Genomic DNA, 19,429 nt, shown 5'->3' with positions numbered 1-19,429 from the left:
TAGAGGTACTTCTGTCAGATTTATTCTTTGTTGGGTGAGCCAGATTTGGCACCCTAGTTGTATTTAGAAATTTTCTTAATAATAAAACCCTCATATCTGTTGCATCGGTTTTCCTGCATTGAGTTTTTCTGAGGACATTTAGTCCAAAAATAAATGTGTCCTCTGTGTGGTTGTCTCATTTATTTTCCAGTACTTGATTTGTATATTGGTGTAGGTTGTAGTGTATTTGCATTAATATTTTCTGAATAATTCTAAAAATAATTTGTTAAAATGAAGAACACAAGTAGATAATGCAAATCAATTTACTGCAGTAGGATATCTAATTTGTTAGATTCAGAAATTTTCACATCTACACCTATTTTGAAAAGCATAAAATGCTTTCCAACCCTCCAAAGTTCTTTTCTTTCTACAACCATCCCAACTTAGATTTTTGTGGAAGTCAATTCCGAGGTATTTGTAATCTGCAACCTCTTCCAAAATGTTGTCTTCAAAGTAGAACTTATGCTTGTTATGTTTTCTTTTTTTTACAGAAAACCACTACTTTTGTTTTACTAATATTGACTTGCATCCCCACCCTTCTACAAAAATTCTCAAGGGACAGTAAGTTCTCTTGCAAACCAAGAGCAGATTAAGCAATCAGAATAAGGTCACATGCATACAAAAGCAACCTTATAACAAACTTTCGCAAATGGATACCATCACCCCCTTGCGAATTTAACCACTCCTCAAGCTTATCGATATATAAACCAAAGAAGGTAGGAGACAATAGGAAACCTTGCTTGACCCTGATATAACTTCTAAAACTTTCAAAAATGCCTACTAAATTTCTAATTTTGACTTTCACCTCTTCAGACAGCCTATGCATAACTAGTCCCAAATGTTTAGGAACCCCAAGTTCCTCCATTCTGTGCCAAAGCTTATCCCTAGGAACCGTGTCAAACACTTTTCTGAAATCAACAAAGCAACAAAAGACTTCTTCATTTTTCTCCCAAACCTTTTCAATGATGTGCCTTAAAGTTATACAATGATCAATTGTGGAATGTTTAGGTCTAAAACCTACTTTCCCTTTAGCACACTTATCTCTTTCTTCTACCCACTTGCTGATTTTATTTTCTAGCATGCTTCCAAATAACTTTGCAAACAAGGGGTTTATCATTATGGTCCTATAATTGGAGGGATTATTGACGTCACCACTTTTGAAAAGAGGTATTGCCAGACTAGTTGTCCAATCTGTGGGGAACCCCTGTTGTATGATGTTGTTGAAAATTTTTGTAATGTGAGGTGCAAGAATCTTTGAGCCCCACTTTAGATACTCTGCTTGGAGTTCAGCTAAGTCTTTTGATTTTCCAACACCCAACTTCTTGATACCCATCTCTGCCTCTTGCACTATGAAGAATTCAGTATCAGTGTTGACCAAGGGGGGAGGATCAACCTTGGGATCCTGCTCATAGATTTGTCTTGCATAGTCAAACCATTTAGAAGTTGTAATACTATTTTCAGTTTGCATCTTTCTCGGTTGGAGCTCCTTCCAAAATAATTTGGGATTATTTTTCCCAAGGAAGATTAGTTCTTCCCTCCTTGAAACCATGAAATCGACCTTTTTCTTTCTTAATATCTGCTTGTAAGCTTTGAGCTTTATGTTATCCTTGTTTGACTCTTTCCACATTCTCCTTTCCTTTTTGCATTCCTCGTCAAACCAAGCATTAACCAGAAAGCAATTTGTTTCAGACTTCTTAATTTTTTTCTCTTTTGCACTCTGCAAGTGCGCTTTGAATTAAATGTGTTAATTTGTGACTATGAAGGCTGTGAATTGGGATTTTCTCCTTCTCGAAGAGCCTCTCTAACGTCATTTTGAAGGTATTACAATTTTCTAGAGTCAAAAGAATTATGCCCTTTGGGATATTTTGTTGAACACACTGAGTTTTTGACTCTAATTGCTTCTTTCTAGTCCAACAAAAACTTAAAAAAATTGGCTTGTGATCTGATTTTAAGTCCCAAAGTTGATCTCCAATCAAAACTTCCTCCATTTTCTCACACAAACCATGCGAGCAAATTACATAATCTACTACCCTTGCTCCACTGTAAATATTGCAAGTGAAATTATCGAACTTTTCCCATCTAATCAAGCCATTACAAATGACTAAATCAAAGGCCCCACATAGAGTAAGCAATTGTTCACCAAAGAGATTACATCCCTTGTCCTTTGAAATTCTTTCCCACTGATGATTACTCTCTTTTGTAAGCCAAATAAGGTCGTAATCTTCTTTACAACAAATAATGCTAGCTTGCTCACTTGCAGTCCTAGCATTGAAATCACCCACTATAAGGACTTCACCTAGCTGAGAATATGTTGCAATATCTGCTTTTAAGGTTGCAAAGAGATCTTTGTGGTCAAGCCCTCTACTTTTGTAGATTTTTGAAACTTGCGGCGCAAAATAACATGCTGCAATTCTGATGTGATTTCCATTTTCTGATATTTTAAACCAAATGAATTGTTTATTTGAGTCTTCTTTTTCTAACTGAATGAAACGACCTTCTTTTTCCCTCACTAATACCATGATACCCCTATGTCCTTTGCCATTCCCTACTACCTTGTTCCACACTGCCATCTTCCAATATCCTTCAAACAAAGGTATCTTGCACCCTTCATGCTCATGTGTTTCTATGAGGAAAATTATGTCTCTATCTTCCGCAATAAGCCCTAACCTAGGTCCTCGACTCCATGGGTAACCTTTGCAGTTCCAACAAACTAATCTTAAGGAAACCTGGGTATGACTTCATTGTTATTTTTTTTGACATATAAGACTCACAGTTGGTCTTTGTCCCTGCTTTCACATATTGACCTAGCTTCCTGATTTCCTATTGAAGAGTTAGTTGCCTCTTTTTTATTACCATCTTGCTGCTCTGTTTTGGAAGGAGGTCTGAATCGCACTATCACATCTTTACCTTTATAAATCCATTATCTCTTGCCTTCATCTCTTGCTGCCCTAACCTTTGACATTTCCTCCCTCATTTCCTTTTGTTGTCTTACAGTTAAATCTTCTTCTAGAAAAAAGAAAGAACCCCTCAAGAGATGCTTCTTGTTTATAATGATATATTTATCATGCAAGCTAGGCATGATGACTTTTATGGGCCTGACTCTCTCACCGTTAAACTTACCCACGCTCCATGCTTGGCATATTTGTCCTTGCCATATCAACTTGTCTTTCAAGAAGTCCCTTGCAAGGTCAAGAGTACATTCATTTTTCCCATAGTCTTTCACCCCTTTAATAATTATGTTTGTTGCTCTATTTTGTCTTTTCTTTCTTTCTTTATCTTGCATGTTGTCAACTCGAATGTTCGTTTATCCTTCCCTATTAGCAAAATCGCTAATAACTTGAGCCCAAGTTTTGGAAACTTTTGTGGAATCTCCTCTCCTTTCTTCTCTTGCTTTCTCTTCATGGTTGTCTATTGGTCCAACCACTTTCCCTTTATCCTGGGATGATTTTGCATTCACCACCTCCATACTTTCCACTACAAATTTCTTTATGTTTTGCACATCTGCCTTCATGCGTTGCCATTTTGTCTTCCCTATCAGGAGAGATTCCTGTAGCAATGCCACTTGTTCTTTCAAAACTTTATTTCTCTCTGCTAAAGCCTTGTTTTCAACTATTATTATATGTATTTTATAATCTCTTTCCTGTGCTTTCGCTTCTAAAATCTCCAACCTCTGTTTTTCATTTAACAATTCTTTCACATAAAGATCAGATGACCAGGTGAGAGGTGTGGATGTGGGACTGTAGAAGGCAAAATCATCAATGACTTTTCCTCTAGACTTCTTGTTGCCACATGCTTGCAGAGGAGACTTGTTTGAATGCTTATTGTGAAGGGCCTGAGTACTTTCCCTTTGAGACTGATTTTTCCTTGTCTTCTCCCATTTTAGACGGGATAGTCTTCATTTTAAAATGCCCTGATACTGTTTGGCATTAATCCAAACCCACTTCCTAGCTTTGGCAGATGAGCCAATTTTCACTTGTCATAGATCATTTGTTTCCACAGGGTCTGAAATTTCTTGTCCCGTTGTACCTTGTTTGTTCTGGGCATCAACCCTCTCGCTTAATTTATATCTGCTCAATTCAACCATCTTTGCCTGCGACACCCCCAAATTCTGCGATATTTGTTTGTTTGGGTTTCATGGAATTTTAAGTAAACGGCGGCGTGGAGCCCTTGCGTGCGTGGAAAGTGTTCGATCCAAAAAACCTTTTCGTTTCTAGTATTTTTGTCAACTCTTACTTCTGGAATTTCACGATAGCCATGAGGCATGCAGTGGACAACGTGCTTTGAAACAATTGGCCATACCAGTGGACAGTGTGTTGGAATTTCCTTTTGATGGCGTTCAAAAGGAATGGGCAAGGGAAGATCAACTATGTATGTGTTCGTTCGCTTAATAATTTCCTTCAAACGACAAGTTCCATGCCAATTTTCCTCGGTTCATGCTTCTCCTAAACGCTTATGCTTATGCTTCTCCTAGATACCGATGCTTCTGCTTATGAAGAATCATTTTATGGATAAAAGATACTATATGGCGATCCAATCATGAATAATAAAGCTTGGTCTACTGTCCATGTCCCACTAAAACATTGACCAAAAGGTGTACGAGCATCCTGTGGCACCTTTGTATCCTGTTCCGTGTGTCAATCTCGTTTTCCCATATTCACTGTTGCAAATCCTCCCTTTCACCTGTCCCTCCACTCATATATATATTATGATTTTCTTTTATCTAAAAAAATGTTAGTAATTTTATGAAGAAAAATAAGTTTACAATATAACTAATTGAACTTCATTGTTTTTTAATTAGGCGACATGTAAATGTTTACAAATAAATATTTACACTACTACAACATCACCCACATGTCAAACTATAAAATGCCTCTAAGCACAATAACTTAAACATTTTAAACAAATATAAATATAATAATACAATATAATAGATATCATTTTGGGATTCAACTGCGTTAAGTAAGTCATTCACCTATGACCATTTCCATGAGAGGTAGTCGTAACTGACTAATTCCTCATGATTTTTGAATAGTCCACTTAGCACTCATTGCATCGGGTGATGCTCAGAGGGGTGAAGAAGTGGGATTGAAACTAGTGAAATGAATCACATAGCGTCAATCATCATTTCCGGGGCTTGCACCCAGTAACCAGGACTTCCAGGGAGGTAACCCATCCCAGATCACCTCTGGCTCAAGCGTGCTTAACTGTGGATTTTTCCCCACAATCAAACCCACTTAGTTTGCTACCCCATTTGCAAAACCTTAGCAATTATTGTGCCTCATGAACCATTCAAGTAGAGTTCCCTTCACTCTTTTGAATTAAGTATTGGGGTTTTCACAATGCATTATATTAGATATCATTTTGGGATTCAACTGCTTTAAGTAAGTCATTCATCTATGACCATTTCCATGAGAGGTAGTCGTAACTGACTAATTTCTCATGATTTTTGAATAGTCCACTTGGCACTCATTACATCGGATGATGCTCACACAGGTGAAGAAGTGGGATTGAAACTAGTGAAATGAATCACTTCCAGGGCTTGCACCCGGTAACCAGGACTTTCCTGGAAGTCGCCCATCCTAGATCGTCTCTGGCTCAAGAGCGCTTAACTGTGGAGTTTTCCCCACAATAAAGCCCACTTAGCTTGCTACCCCATTTTCAAAACCTTAGCAAGTATTGTGCCTCATGGACCATTCAAGTAGAGTTCCCTTCACTCTTTTGAATTAAGTATTGGGGTTTTCGCAGTGCATTATATTAGATATCATTTTGGGATTCAACTGCGCTAAGTAAGTCATTCATCTATGACCATTTCCATGAGAGGTAGTCGTAACTGACTAATTTCTGATGATTTTTTAATATTCCACCTAGCACTCATTGCATCGGGTGATACTCACAGGGGTGAAGAAGTGGGATTGAAACTAGTGAAATGAATCACATAGCATCAATCATCACTTCCAGGGCTTGCACCCGATAACCAGGGCTTCCCGGGGGGTCACCCATCCTAGATCGCCTCTAGGTCAAGCGCGCTTAACTGTGGAGTTTTCCCCACAATCAAGTCCACTTAGCTTGCTACCCCATTTGCAATGGTTCATGAAACACAATACTTGCTAAGGTTTTACAAATGGGGTAGCAAGCAAAGTGAGCTTGATTGTGGGGAAAACTCCACAGTTAAGAGCGTTTGAGCCAGAGGCGATCTGGGATGGGTGACCTCCCGGGAAGTCTTGGTTACCGAGTGCAAGCCACGGAAGTGATGATTGACGCTATGTGATTCATTTCACTAGTTTCAATCCCACTTCTTCACCCCTGTGAGCATCACCCGATGCAATGAGTGCTAAGTGGATTATTCAAAAATCATAAGAAATTAGTCAGTTACAACTACCTCTCATAGAAATGGTCATAGATGAATGACTTACTTAACACAGTTAAAACTTAAAATGATATCTAATATAATGCACTGCGAAAACCCCAATACTTAATACAATATAAATTAATATATTTTCATAATAATTAAAATTATTAATTCTATTATATTAAGACTACAACTAGTTTTTTTCACTTAACATTAAAAAGAATTGAATCCTTTTAAAACTTGATAAATATAATGTTAATATGAATCTACGCCATTAATAATGTCAATTACAAGGCCAGGAGAGTGAGACTACAACTATTATTTTCACTTACCAATAAAAAAAAAATTGCAATTTGAATCCTTTTAAAACTGGATAAATATAATGTTGATATGAATCTAAGCTGATTAATAATGTCAATAACAAGGCCAACATAATGGCAACAAGATAATCCATTTGTATCTCCAAGAAAACAAAAAACGCCTCGATCTTGAAAAGTCTAATAAGCTTCCATTTTAACAGCCATCACAACACAATTTATAGCCAGCAAACTTATCAGAAGGTCCTGTTTTTCCCCCAAAAAAGCAAAAAAAACGCCGTGATCTTGAAAGTCTAATAAGTTTTCGATTTTAACAGCCATCACACGGATTGTACACAGTTTATAACAAGCAAATTTACCACAAGGTCCTATTTGTCAACGGCTAGAGCATGTGGAACCCCATAATTTATGTTAATTTATGTTGAACATAATGTCATAGCACACACTACATGCAAGTTCTTTGGACACGGAAGCTATTATACCCAATTCTCAGAGAAATGAAATGACAATATTTTCTGCTGAACTCGCAGCCCATCTATTTCATACGAAGTAATGGACATGTGAAACAGATTACCATCAACTAAACCAAACCATCTTGTAGTCTTCAACCATCCTTAATTGCTCCGTGAATGACTACCATTCCAACTTGTCAATAAAAGAATACATGGATGTGTCCCTGAACCTCAAATTGATTTTGCATATCATTAATATTGGAGAGTTATACATAAACTGACTGTAATTCTTACATGATCTGAAGCATCAGAACCAAAAAGGCCTGACATGTTGGATCTGAACATGCTAAGGGGTTTGACCTCCCCAGGATTGAAATTAATAGAGGCATCACACCAAGCCAAAATGTTATTTACAGTTTGTAACAATGTGACTGAGTGCCTGCAAGGTACGATGACAAATTCTTGCCTTTCCAGAGAATTGAACTAGTATATAGAGAGAGTTGATGCGACGTCCAAATCTGGTCATATTAATCAAAACCTTAGAGGAGATATGGTACTAGCTTTAGAAGATTGTGAGAACTGTGATGCTGTAGACAGTGGGTTACAAGAACATAACCGTCCTCTTGATGGCCCAGGACGCCTTTTAAAACAGTTAGCATAGAGACTATTTGACATTAAATCGACTTTGCAAGTGTATCTAACAAGAACCAAACCAAGTTTTCTTTGATGCTCTGAGAAAAAATTCATGTCTAGAAAGATCCCGTTCCACTTTTTATGCAAAGTAGAGGTCAAAGTTCTTTGTTTATTTCTAGCTCCTGGAACATATGGGACAAATGCACTAGAAATTGTCATTCTTTGTTTGTAAAGCTTGTCTGACGGTCCTGTCATGAAGCCATAACTCAAAAGATAATCCCTTCCTCGTGAATTGGAAGAGATTAAAGTCATTCTATAGGTGCTCAAAACTCTCTTCCCCTCTTCAGATAATCCAACAGCATGCCATGCGTCCGCAACCAACTCAATGCTGTTTTTATCAGGCGAAATTCCTTTACCTTTCATTGTCTGGAGCAACTCTTCAGCTTTCCGAGGCTCTTTCGCTTCGCTATACCCCCATATGAGTGTCTCGAATGTATCTAAATTGGGAGCAATGTCATACTCAAACATTTTGTTGTACACTCTCACTGCATCAACCATTTTTGCCGCGCTACACCAGCCACTGATTACGGTGGTGAACATAACGACATTTGGAAATAAACCCATCTCTTCCACATCCAGAAGAAGAGCTTCCGCTTCTGCTGGCATTTGTGCTCTTACATATCCTTTAGCAAGAATGCAATATGCATGTATATCTGGTTTGATTCCAGCTAGCTGCATCTTCTGAAAGGTAGCTTTCGCTTTGTCAACTAGCCCTGCTGTGCTCCAGGCATTCATGATGATGCTGAAGGTTACTACGTCTGGTTTCACTCCAAACCTTTCCATCAAATCCAACACCTGTGAAAAGTGATGTTAAGAGTTTCAAGTTATTCATATATAAACCATCATGTTCCATAAGAATATGCCCCCACCTCCAGAGTCCTATGTTGCCATTTACAACACCCTGCTGATGGTGCCAATGACAAATGTTGTGTGTGCAAATGCTTTAGTCCTATGGGACCTGATCATATTGTAATCGAATATGAACTCAACCTACTACCCCAGCCCTTCTTCATTGCATCTAGTAAACAGTTCATCAACTCTTGTATAAAATATTGAGAACAAAAGAGGAAAATTAATATTTGCTAGTGTGCTTAGCTAATCTTATAGTCTTGATAATTTATGAGCCAAAATTCCAATGGAGAAAAGGGCTGAGATTTGCAGGAAAAACTGGACGAGTAAAAAACAAAGAGCATCATAGTTTAGCCATTTTAAAACCTTGGGCGTGAAAAGGCATAAAAACACAGAATATCATCAAATTAGATAATCAACTCTTATTTAACAAAATCAAAAACCTGGCTAGAAAACCAGCAAAGAGCCTGCAGAGCATTTAAACAAAACTTTTCAATAAGTCCTTGGGATGGATAATCCTAATGTTTTGGAGAGCAACTAATTTTTGAATAATAGAAAATAGGGCAAATCTGTCTATGAAAATAATGTCAAGGATTCCATTCTCTAGTTGTGATTCATGTGCATGCAAATGTGAGAATAAGGCAGGTGCACATGAACGTGAATAATAAGAGGCAACAAAAGAGGACTTACTGGAAATACAATAAGTGCACATGAAGATTAGAAAACTGATGCCTTGAGTAAATTAATAATAAAAAAAAAAAAACAATTGCCGTTTGTGGAAAAATACAACAATACTTGTACTCAAAGTGAAGTTAATGTGAGATCTGTATGAAGATAAAAATGAACCACAAAAGACAATCACAATGAGATTTTCATGAAGATAATAATAAATTATTTCAGGTAACTGTCATAGATAATTTAGTAAGAGCTATCTCAGTAGTAAATAATAATGACTAGGAACTGTTGCCGAAAAATCTAGAATGCCTAGTGCAAAGCCTTAGGCAGGGCCAGACCTTATGGCAACAAGAGAAAGAGTTGCCACTGTCACTTCAGCAGCCTTTCTCCTACTCTTTAGTGGTATTGGACCACAAGGGCGGCTTCCCTAAATTCCCTGAAAGATAATCAACTACTATGGATCAAGGTGATGGATAAAAGGTCTATTGAACGGGATAGAGGACCAGCAAAGCCTAGAAAGGCCTAGGCCCTAGATATTATATACCAAGGTTCAAACACTCTACACCTAAACCAAAGATATGGTTGTTATAAGTTAAGGTTTGATTGATTTGCAGTGATAGAGTGCACAATGTCATATAGCAGCCAAAGAAAAGGTCTTTCAAGGAAGGATAATCAACAAAAAGGAACAAAGGTCTTCCAATAAACACCTAGGGTTAGGGTCACTTAATGGGAGATTAGGGCTGAAAAACATGCATAGACAGCAAACAAGGATGGCATCAACCCTGAATAGGAAGGTTTTGCCATGAAACAATGCTAGATTTTGCTTTTACAATATTTATTGATGCAATTCCTACTTTTTGAACCATGCACATAAAATTCAAATTCACCTTTCATGTAGAATTTTATCCTAAAATCCTAGCTGCTAACCCTAGACGTCTAGGAAAGGGATAAAGGAGAAGAATTTAATTAATTTAATGAGTGAACACAACTTGAGATTAGTCCCTTCAACTAAATGGGCTTGATGGAGTTTTCTAAGGCTACAATTCCATGAAAGGGTTTTGATGGAGTAAGGGGGATGACTAGGGCATCCACTCTTAAAACCCGAACTTTTCCTTGTGAGGGGAGAAATTAAATACAAGGAATGTGCAATCAGAGTTTCATTATAGGTTTCAAGAAAACATTTTTGCATAGTATAATAGAGAAAGATTCAACATAGAATCAGCGTTTAGTCATGACACAAAATAGAAACCTTACTAGTACAAATACAATATGCAAAATTTATAAGATAAAGCATGAAACTTACAAAATTCTCCAAGGACCACTTCTTTCAATCCCAGGAAAACATCTCCACACAAATATCAATCCCAAAGAGAAAGTCGCACCATAGAAAGATCACATCTTTTGCCCAAATAATGGAAAAGGACTAACTCACACTCTTTGCTAGAGAAGAGTGATAAAATGTGTGACGATGAAAATGAAATGAGGGGGAGTATCTATTTAGTATTTATATGAGACTTATCTACCTCATTTCTATAATAATAGAACTAAAAAACCCTAATTACAAGTTTACTTTGAGTGTTCCACAAGAGAAAGGTTACAAGCCAACCTTGTAGCTCAAAAGCATAACAAAACATGACAAAATGCCGACTAGTGATAGATGTGTGTCTATGAATGGTCTGAAGTGAGGAGAGGCAGTTCATTCAATGGAAAGGTTCAACAAAAGTATGAGCTTTGGGAGAAGTTATTAAGACTTTCCATGAAAAACCCCTTTGAAAGATGGCTACACGAGACCTATGGTTGAGATATATAGCGAGATACGAGTGCATCCAAGGTCAAGGTAGATAAGAGAAAAGGTAATATAAGATTTACTTCAACAAGTACTAAAGCACATGCCTTCAAAGAATCCCCAAGTTGAAGGATTAACTTCTAGGGTTCCCTCTTCATGTGATGGCTAGGGCATCAAATTTTTGGATATTCCACCATGGGAATCCTACCAAAACTTGAGGATCCCTAGAGGAGACACTAAGGAAGAATTTTATCCAAACAAAATTCAAAATGCCTCCCTCTATTGGAATTCGCACCAAGCCCTAGAGAGGCCTCCTTATCCTTAAAGGGATGAGGAATAAAGGTGAAAAGAGAAATGATTTTCAAGTTAAAGGTGATCACCAAGGATTTCAAGACTAGTGCCTGGCTATTAGGAGGTTAGGAGTCATGAAAGATTTTCAATATAGACACTTTGCTCTTCAAGGAGACCTAAAGGAAGCAGCTTCGCTGCCCCTAATGGAAGCAACTTCACAACACCCCTAGATATTTATACTTAATGACACTTGTTAATGTAGTTTCAAGGATGCAAATAAATCCCCTAGAAACATTCATTCATTCACTATCTATGAGTAATACATGCAAAAGTTCTCAATAGTTACCATTTTTCAACAATATTTCATCAACTAGGGCACATTAATAGCCATGATACAATATTCCATGCATTAGACACTAACAAAACCATAAATTCATCAACAAAAAGCACTTAGAAGATAGTGAAGAACATATCCATCCATAACAATGCCAAATAGAAGCTCCAAGAAAGATAGTGAAATTATACAAACATCAAAATTCATCCAAAAATCTCCAAAATACTCCACAAATTTCAGGTCTGAATTCTTTTTCTAGGCCGAAAATCCAAGTGATGATGATTTGAGGTGAGAATAGGTCTCACATATTTATACAAGTCATAAGAGTTCAAATTTTAAAAGACAAAGCCCCTCCATGTGCCTAATATGCTAAGTAACCCACCCATGGTTACAAGCCAACCATGAGAACTCATTAAAATTAAATTAACTCTCCATCAAGCCCACGTGTGGTTGACATCATGTATGTGAGGTGTGAAAGTTTCTAACCCGAAATTCTATTGTAGCAACTGATTTATTTCACCTACTTATTCTTCACAATAAGTTATTTACGAAATCCCTTTAGCAAACATTAAAATAAATTCTATTGCAGTTATCGCATAATTGCATAGAGAAAAATACATGCACAAGAACCAATCACATCAACACAGTTGTTTTTCGACAATTGTCCCTGGAAAAACCCAATGTGGGAAAATCGGTGCAGTAGATGAGAGTTTTATTAATCTTCAGCAACAATCGCTTTATAAGGAATGATTTTTACAGAGAAATTGAGAGAAAACACCTGAGACTTTCCCTTGGAGACCCTTCTCTCACTTTAGTGTCACCTTCGTGTCACTTTGCATGGTTCTGCGTCCCTCTACGTCAGCCTGCATGAGAGTTGCGTCTCCCCTGGACTTTGTCTCCCTCTGCGCTGTCTCTCAATACCCCTGTGTCACCTCCTCAATCACTGACTGTTGTTGATGCCCTCCTCTTCCTTCACCCTATAACTCTCCCTCTGAAATCGATCACCTTCTCTTTGAGAATCGATTTTCCTTGGGATATTGAGTATTTGCCGTTATGTCTCCAAATGGTCCTCAAGTCTTCTCTTTTACTTTTCCTGTTGATGAATCAACGACCAAGATTAAGTCTCTAATCAACGGCTAAGATTAAAACAGACTTGACCGTCGTCTCTTAGAAGCTTTTCACCCTTATCTTTATTAATACCATTCATATTTTTATTTTCCTAAGTTTAAACTTAGGAACCAATTAAAAATATTAATTATTTTAATAACTCCTCGTCTGGGTGGAATTTCTCTAAACTATTTATGGGTCTTGGATATCTCATGTACCTTAGCCTCTCCACCAAATTTCAAGGCTAGAGCACATCTGATGCTACCCAAAATAAACACTCCCTCTTAGCGAGGAATGTGCTCTAGCAATGCTTCACCATAGAAGCATCACACTTCCTCCACATTGTTCCTCTGTGCTGATGCTTGGCATGTTGCCCCACATCCACTGCACTGTTGCTTCCTGTACTGTTGCCCATGACACTGCCACTTCCACTGCTACATCTATACTACAGCTCCCTCTCAACATGTTGCATCATGCTGCCCATAGCACTGCCACTGCTAATTGCTGCACTGCAACTTCTGATACTTATCCATTTCTGCTACTAAAATGGATTCTTCACCATCCCCATCTTCTCCCTGAAATAAACAAACTTTGTTCTTCCTAGAGCCTTGGTGAGGATTCCTGCCACCTGTTCCCCTATAGGAGTGTACCTCAACTATACTGCCTCTCGTTGGACACAGTCTCTGACAAAGTGACACCTGATATCAATGTGCTTCGACCGATCATGAAATACTAGATTCTCAGAGAGCTCGATGCAACTCTCATTATCACACAAAATCCTGGTCACTTCCATTCTTCTCCTGAATAGATTCACAAGCAATTTCCTAAGCCATATGGCTTCGCACAAAGTTGTGCTAGCTGCCATATATTCTGCTTTAGCTGAGCTTAGAGCTACAGATTTATGTTTCCTACTAAACCAGGAGGTCATTCCTAATTCAATGTTGAAACAATACCCAGTTGTACTTTTCTGATCTACTAAACTTCCAACCCAATTTGCGTCAGTGAACCCACTTAGCCTGATGTCATTGCCTTGGGTGTACAATAGTCCACGCTCAATTGTTCCTTATATATACCTAAGAACATGTTTGGTTGCTTCCCAATGCGCCCTTTTGGGTTCCACCATGAACTAACTGAGGGTGTTGACAGCGTAACAAATGTCTGGCCTGGTATTGACCAAATACATCAGGGACCCTATACGCTGCCTGTACAAGGTGTGATCAATGTCTTTATCTTTTGATGCATCAATCTTCTTCCAGTTGGTGATCATTGGAGAAGCCATAGGTGTACAGTCCTGCATCCTGAATCTCTTCAAGATCTCTGTAGCATATCTCCCTTGTCTAAGGAAGATCTCACCCTTCTGCTACCAAACTTCCAACCCCAGGAAATAACGCATCTGTCCCAAATCCTTGATGTCGAATTATGTGGCTAGGTTCTTCTTGCAGCCTTTGATGAGCTTGGATGATCCTGTCAGGAAAATATCATCCACATATAACACCAGGATTAGAGGCTCATTTTCTACGACAAGATACTAGAGATTAGGATCTGCATCACTCTTGACGAACCCCATCTTCTGCAAGTAGCCATCAATTAAACCGTACCATGCTCTAGGTGCTTGTTTAAGCCCATACAATGCTTTCTTTAATCTGCATATATGAGATTTCTTCTCATCTGTCTCAAAATCCTCTGGTTGTTCAATGTATACTTCTTCTTCTATCACCCCATTCAAGAATGTCGTCTTGACATCCATCTGGTGAATCTCCCACCCCATCTGTGCTGCAAGGGATATCACGATTCTAATAGAAGTATACCTGGCTACTAGGGTGAAGGTTTCTTCGTAGTCTATCCCTTCTAAGCATACCCCTTAGCCATAAACCTGGCTTTGTATTTCTCCACACTACCGTCTGCAGCATATTTGACTTTGTAGATCCATCTCGAACCTACCACTGACCTGTCCTGAGGCCTAGGTACCACTTCCCAGACATCATTGACCATTATAGAACTGTATTCCTCCACCATAGCATCTACCCATACTTGATGCTGAACGGCCTCTTGAAAACTAGAGGGTTCCCCAACCTGAGCTACTAGGGCCTGGTATCTATCTGGTTGCCTTCGCTCCCTTTTATCATTCCTGGGTGCACCAATGAAGTCCTTTGCATCCCATAGAATCTATCGGAGTTCCCGGCTCGTTCTTCCACTGGTAGTGGGTACATCTATCAGTTCTTCCTCTTCCTGAGATTCCTCCTGTTCTGAAGCTTTGCCTTTAGGAGAACTGTTGGTACTAGTTTCTGCTAATCGAAGTGGTTGGACCAATGAATCGTCTTTTGACTGCTCCTCGGAAGGCATTTCTCGGGATTTCCTGAAAACTCTTTCCTCCATGAACTTTACATCCCACCGAACTACTACCTTCATACTCCCTGGAAGATAGACTCTATATGCCTTAGCATTCTCGCTATATCCCACAAGATATCCTTTCAGAGCAGTTTGATCTAATTTCTTTCTCTTTTCGGGTATACGACAATATGCCAAACTCCCAAATACCCTGAAATGACTGACTTCAAGTGTCTTTCCAGTGAAGGCCCTTTCCAGAGTGATTTTTCCCAATGCCCTGTGTGGAGTCCTTTTTTCGACATAAACTGTCGTGCTGCATGCTTCTGCCCACAAGAATTTAGGCATATCCTGATCATACAACATTGCCCTAGCTGCTTCCACAATAGTCCTATTTTTCCTTTCTATTACTCCATTCTGCTCTGGATTGTAGGGAGTTGTCCACTCTCTTTTGATGCCTTCCCTAGCGCAAAAAACGGTGAATTCCTTGTCAACGTACTCTCTGCCATTGTCTGAGCGCAACACTTTTATCTTATTTCTTGTCAAATTTCTACTAGAGCCTTGAACTCTTTGAATCGACCAAAAACCTCATCCTTGGTTTTCAGAAAGTAGACCCAAGTCTTCCTAGAATGGTCATCGATGAAGGTGACGAAGTATTCGGCACCACTAAGAGCTTTTGTGGACATAGGTTCGCAGATGTCTGAGTGTATCAATCCTAGAACACTCTAAGCTCTATTGTTACTCCTGGAAAACGCTGCTTTGGCATACTTGCCTAGAGCGCACCCTCTGCATACATCATCTCGTTTGGTACTTAATTCTAGAACTCCTGATACTGTTTTCCTGAGAATTCTCAGAGCCCCATGGTGTAAGTGTCCCATCCTCCTGTGCCATAGTTCATTCCAATCTTTATATCCATTGTTGCTTATAAGTGCCATTGGAGATTCTAGTTGTAATCTATACAGCCCGTTACTTCTGATTCCAATCTGGGCCTTCTTTTTCGAACTCGGTTGTTTGACATATACTTTCTCCTTAATGAAGAAAACGTCATAGCCCTTGTTTTGAAGTTGAGATATGGAGAGTAAGTTCATCCCCAATCCTGGCACATGCAGCACATTAGTTGCTCGAAGTCACTCTCCTGCTTCGGTTTGAAAGACTACAGTACCTCTTCCTACGAGGGTACACTTTGCCTTATTTCCCATGGTGATCTAAAAATTCATCCTTTCTTCCTGATAATCTGAAAAACATTCTCGAATTCTTGTCATATGCCAGGAAGCTCCACTATCTATATACCAAACCTCAGAGGAGGCAGAGCTTGTTAGGCAAGTGACTTTTTCTTCCAGTCTAGAAACTAACATAGAATAATCGTGATCCATGTCCCTTGTGCTTTCTTCTGAAAATCTGCGTGAGTCCCTTTGAGTTGATGCCTCTGCATCATGCTCCTGACCCATAGCCGATTCTTCTCTTCTGTTGCCGTATCCCTGCTCTTATACATGTGAAAATTTCTAACCCAAAATTATACTGCAACAACTGATTTATTTCACCTACTTATTCTTCACAATAAGTTATTTACGAAATCCCTTCAACAAACATTAAAATAAATTCTACTGCAGTTATCACATAATTACACAGAGAAAAATACATGCACAAGAACCAATCACATCAACACAGTGGTTTTTGGACAATTGTCCCCCGAAAAACCCAATGTGGGAAAATCGATGCAACATATGAGGGTTTTATTAATCTTTAGCAACAATCGCTTTACAAGGAATGATTTTTATAGAGAAACTAAGAGAAAACACCTGAGAATTTCCCCTGGAAACTTTCTGACACCCAGGAGACCCTTCTCCCACTTCAGCGTCACTCTACGTGGTTCTGCGTCCCTCTGCATCAGCGTGCATGAGAGTTGTGTCTCCCCTGGACTGCGTCTCCTTCTGCGCTCTCTCAATACCCCTGGGTCACCTCCTCCTCAGTCACTAACTGCTACTGATGCCCTCCTCTTCCTTCACCCTACAACTCTCCCTCTGAAATCGATCTCCTTCTCTTTGAGAATTGATTTTCCTTGGGATATTGAGTATCTGCCGGTGTGTCTCTAAATGATCCTCAGGTCTTCTCTTATACTTTGCCTGTTGATGACTCAACGACCGAGCTTAAATCTCTAATCAATGGCTAAGATTAAAACAGACTTGATCCTCGTCTCTTAGAAGCTTCTCACCCTTATCTTTATTAATACCCATTAATATTTTTATTTTCCTAAGTTTAGACTTAGGAACCAATTAAAATTATTAATTATTTTAATAACTCCTCATCCGGGTGGAATTTCTCTAAACGATTTCTAAGTCTTGGAGATCTCATGTGACTTAGCCTCTCCACCAAATTTCAAGGCTAGAGCACATCCGATGCTACCCAAAATCAACATGAGGTAGGCTAGAGCGGCAACAGTGATGCTTCTTGTGCTAAAAATGTGGGAGAGGGCCTCAAAAATGATGACAAAGAGAGTGATGCCCTCCATATGCTGCAAAACATTTCCAAACCCCTATTTGGGCTTTGTGGGCTCCAAATGGGTCTCATGGATCTCCAAGAGGCTCAAGATCAAGTCGATGCCCTCCCATGTCTCCTAGGAAAGATAAAACTCCCTACGCCTTCGAACAACTACCAAGTGTCGGGTGCCATGTCTAGCTAGTTGGGGCAACGTGGTCCAAGTGCATCATCATCTCTGAATAACTGGGGCACGAGCAAGAAAATGGTGGTGCTGAAGAATTCCATGGTGTGGTAATCAATGCTCTGCATGAATGGAGGCCCATGGCTCTCAACGCTCACCCTACAAATTCCATTGTGATCCTTGGGAGGGCTTGGATCCCGTATAGGGAGGCCAAGCCCAAGATAAAAACCCACCTACAATCCTGCCTAAGATCAAATGCGTCTCCTCACCTTCCAATACAATGATTCATTAGTGCAATTGAGTAAATAAGCTTGTTAATCAAGGGTAGAAGTGGACACTTCATAATGGGTTTCCCTTCCAAATTTGGGGCTTTGAACATGTACTAGTGTTACCTTCTTGGGTAAGAGAGGTTAATGAAGGACCCTATTACGAGGTTTCAACATCTAAGGAAATGACAGGTCCAAGGCACCAAGGAACACTCTTCAAATCACAGGTGTCATGTGAAGTAATGATGGAATGGAGTGAGGACAAAGGGAAGGATCCAAGCCACATGCCATGGTACAAGGGTAGCCGTGATGGGGAAAGACCACATCTTGGATATATGAATGTAGGTGGGAGCAATTGTAGTACATGACTTACCCCGACCTTTGTTTTTCCACCCTTCTTCATTTGTCTTTTGCCTTTTATTGATTTTTCTTCATTTTACTGCTCGGTTAAGGGAATGAGAGCATGATGTGTGAGATATAGCGGTGATTTCCCCTCTCAAGGTAGGATAGTTCATAACCCACCAAGGGTTGGGACATTCATGGGTTCCTTAATGATGCATGGGGCACTCATAGGGGCCTTAGGAACTAGGGTGATGGCCATAATGATAGGGGTAGAGCTCATGTTTGACTCTTGCCCATGCGCTAAATGTTATTGTCCCAACCATCTTTTGCATTTTGTGGTACATTTCCTATTTATATGGCCATACTATGCTTTTATCTCTCTTTTTAGCTGCATCAACCTCTAGGGCATCATTCTTGGCCCGACCAAAGGTGTGGACAAAGGGAAGGGGAGGCTAACACCTTGTGGACCCAATGGACAAATGTGGACCCAGATAGGGAAAATGTTAAAAGGGCTTGTAATGAGCAGAGGGAAGTGAGATATATGATATTGGGAAGCAAGACCATGCAACCAAAATCAAGGTTTCCCATGTAGTGCCACTTCTAAAGCTAATAGCCAATAAAGGAGATCCCAGGGGACTAGGATTTAGGATTAACACCCCTGTTGAGGTAAGGGAACAAGAGTATAGTCAAACCATTCCTTCTTCCAAGTCACCCAATAATCCATGTCAAAGTGTGCCCAAGAAAAACAAGCATAAACACCCAATTACACAATGAAAAATCATACCTTTGGGATTGGATGGCCCACCTTCAAACATACGATCACGACAGATGAGTGAGGATACATAATGGCTTGTGTCGGTGGTGGAGAATAGTAGCACATCAAAGCTATTAGGTGGTTGGCACAGGGTTGTTGGCTACCAGCTGAAGACAAGACTAGGAGAAAAT

At 39.3% G+C, this 19,429-nt stretch overlaps 1 protein-coding gene across 2 annotated transcripts in view; it reads right to left on the bottom strand.

Moving 5' to 3' along the window:
• Positions 1-7,316: 7,316 nt before the first annotated feature.
• LOC149259817 (uncharacterized) overlaps positions 7,317-19,429 on the bottom strand; it is a 99,325-nt gene continuing 87,212 nt past the window's right edge. For both annotated transcript variants that reach the window (XM_089419218.1, XM_089419226.1), the window contains exon 4: positions 7,317-8,645. In XM_089419218.1, coding sequence (XP_089275344.1) covers positions 7,689-8,645 — 957 coding nt within the window. In that variant the 3' untranslated portion in view covers positions 7,317-7,688. The remainder of the gene's footprint in view (positions 8,646-19,429) is intronic.

This window comes from Pinus tabuliformis, chromosome 6, assembly GCF_031772625.1.
Source record: "Pinus tabuliformis cultivar Carrire ecotype Pingquan chromosome 6, CPIR1, whole genome shotgun sequence".
Lineage (NCBI taxonomy): Eukaryota > Viridiplantae > Streptophyta > Pinopsida > Pinales > Pinaceae > Pinus > Pinus tabuliformis.
Note: the sequence above shows the minus strand (reverse complement) of the source record. Positions and strands in the feature narration are given on the sequence as shown.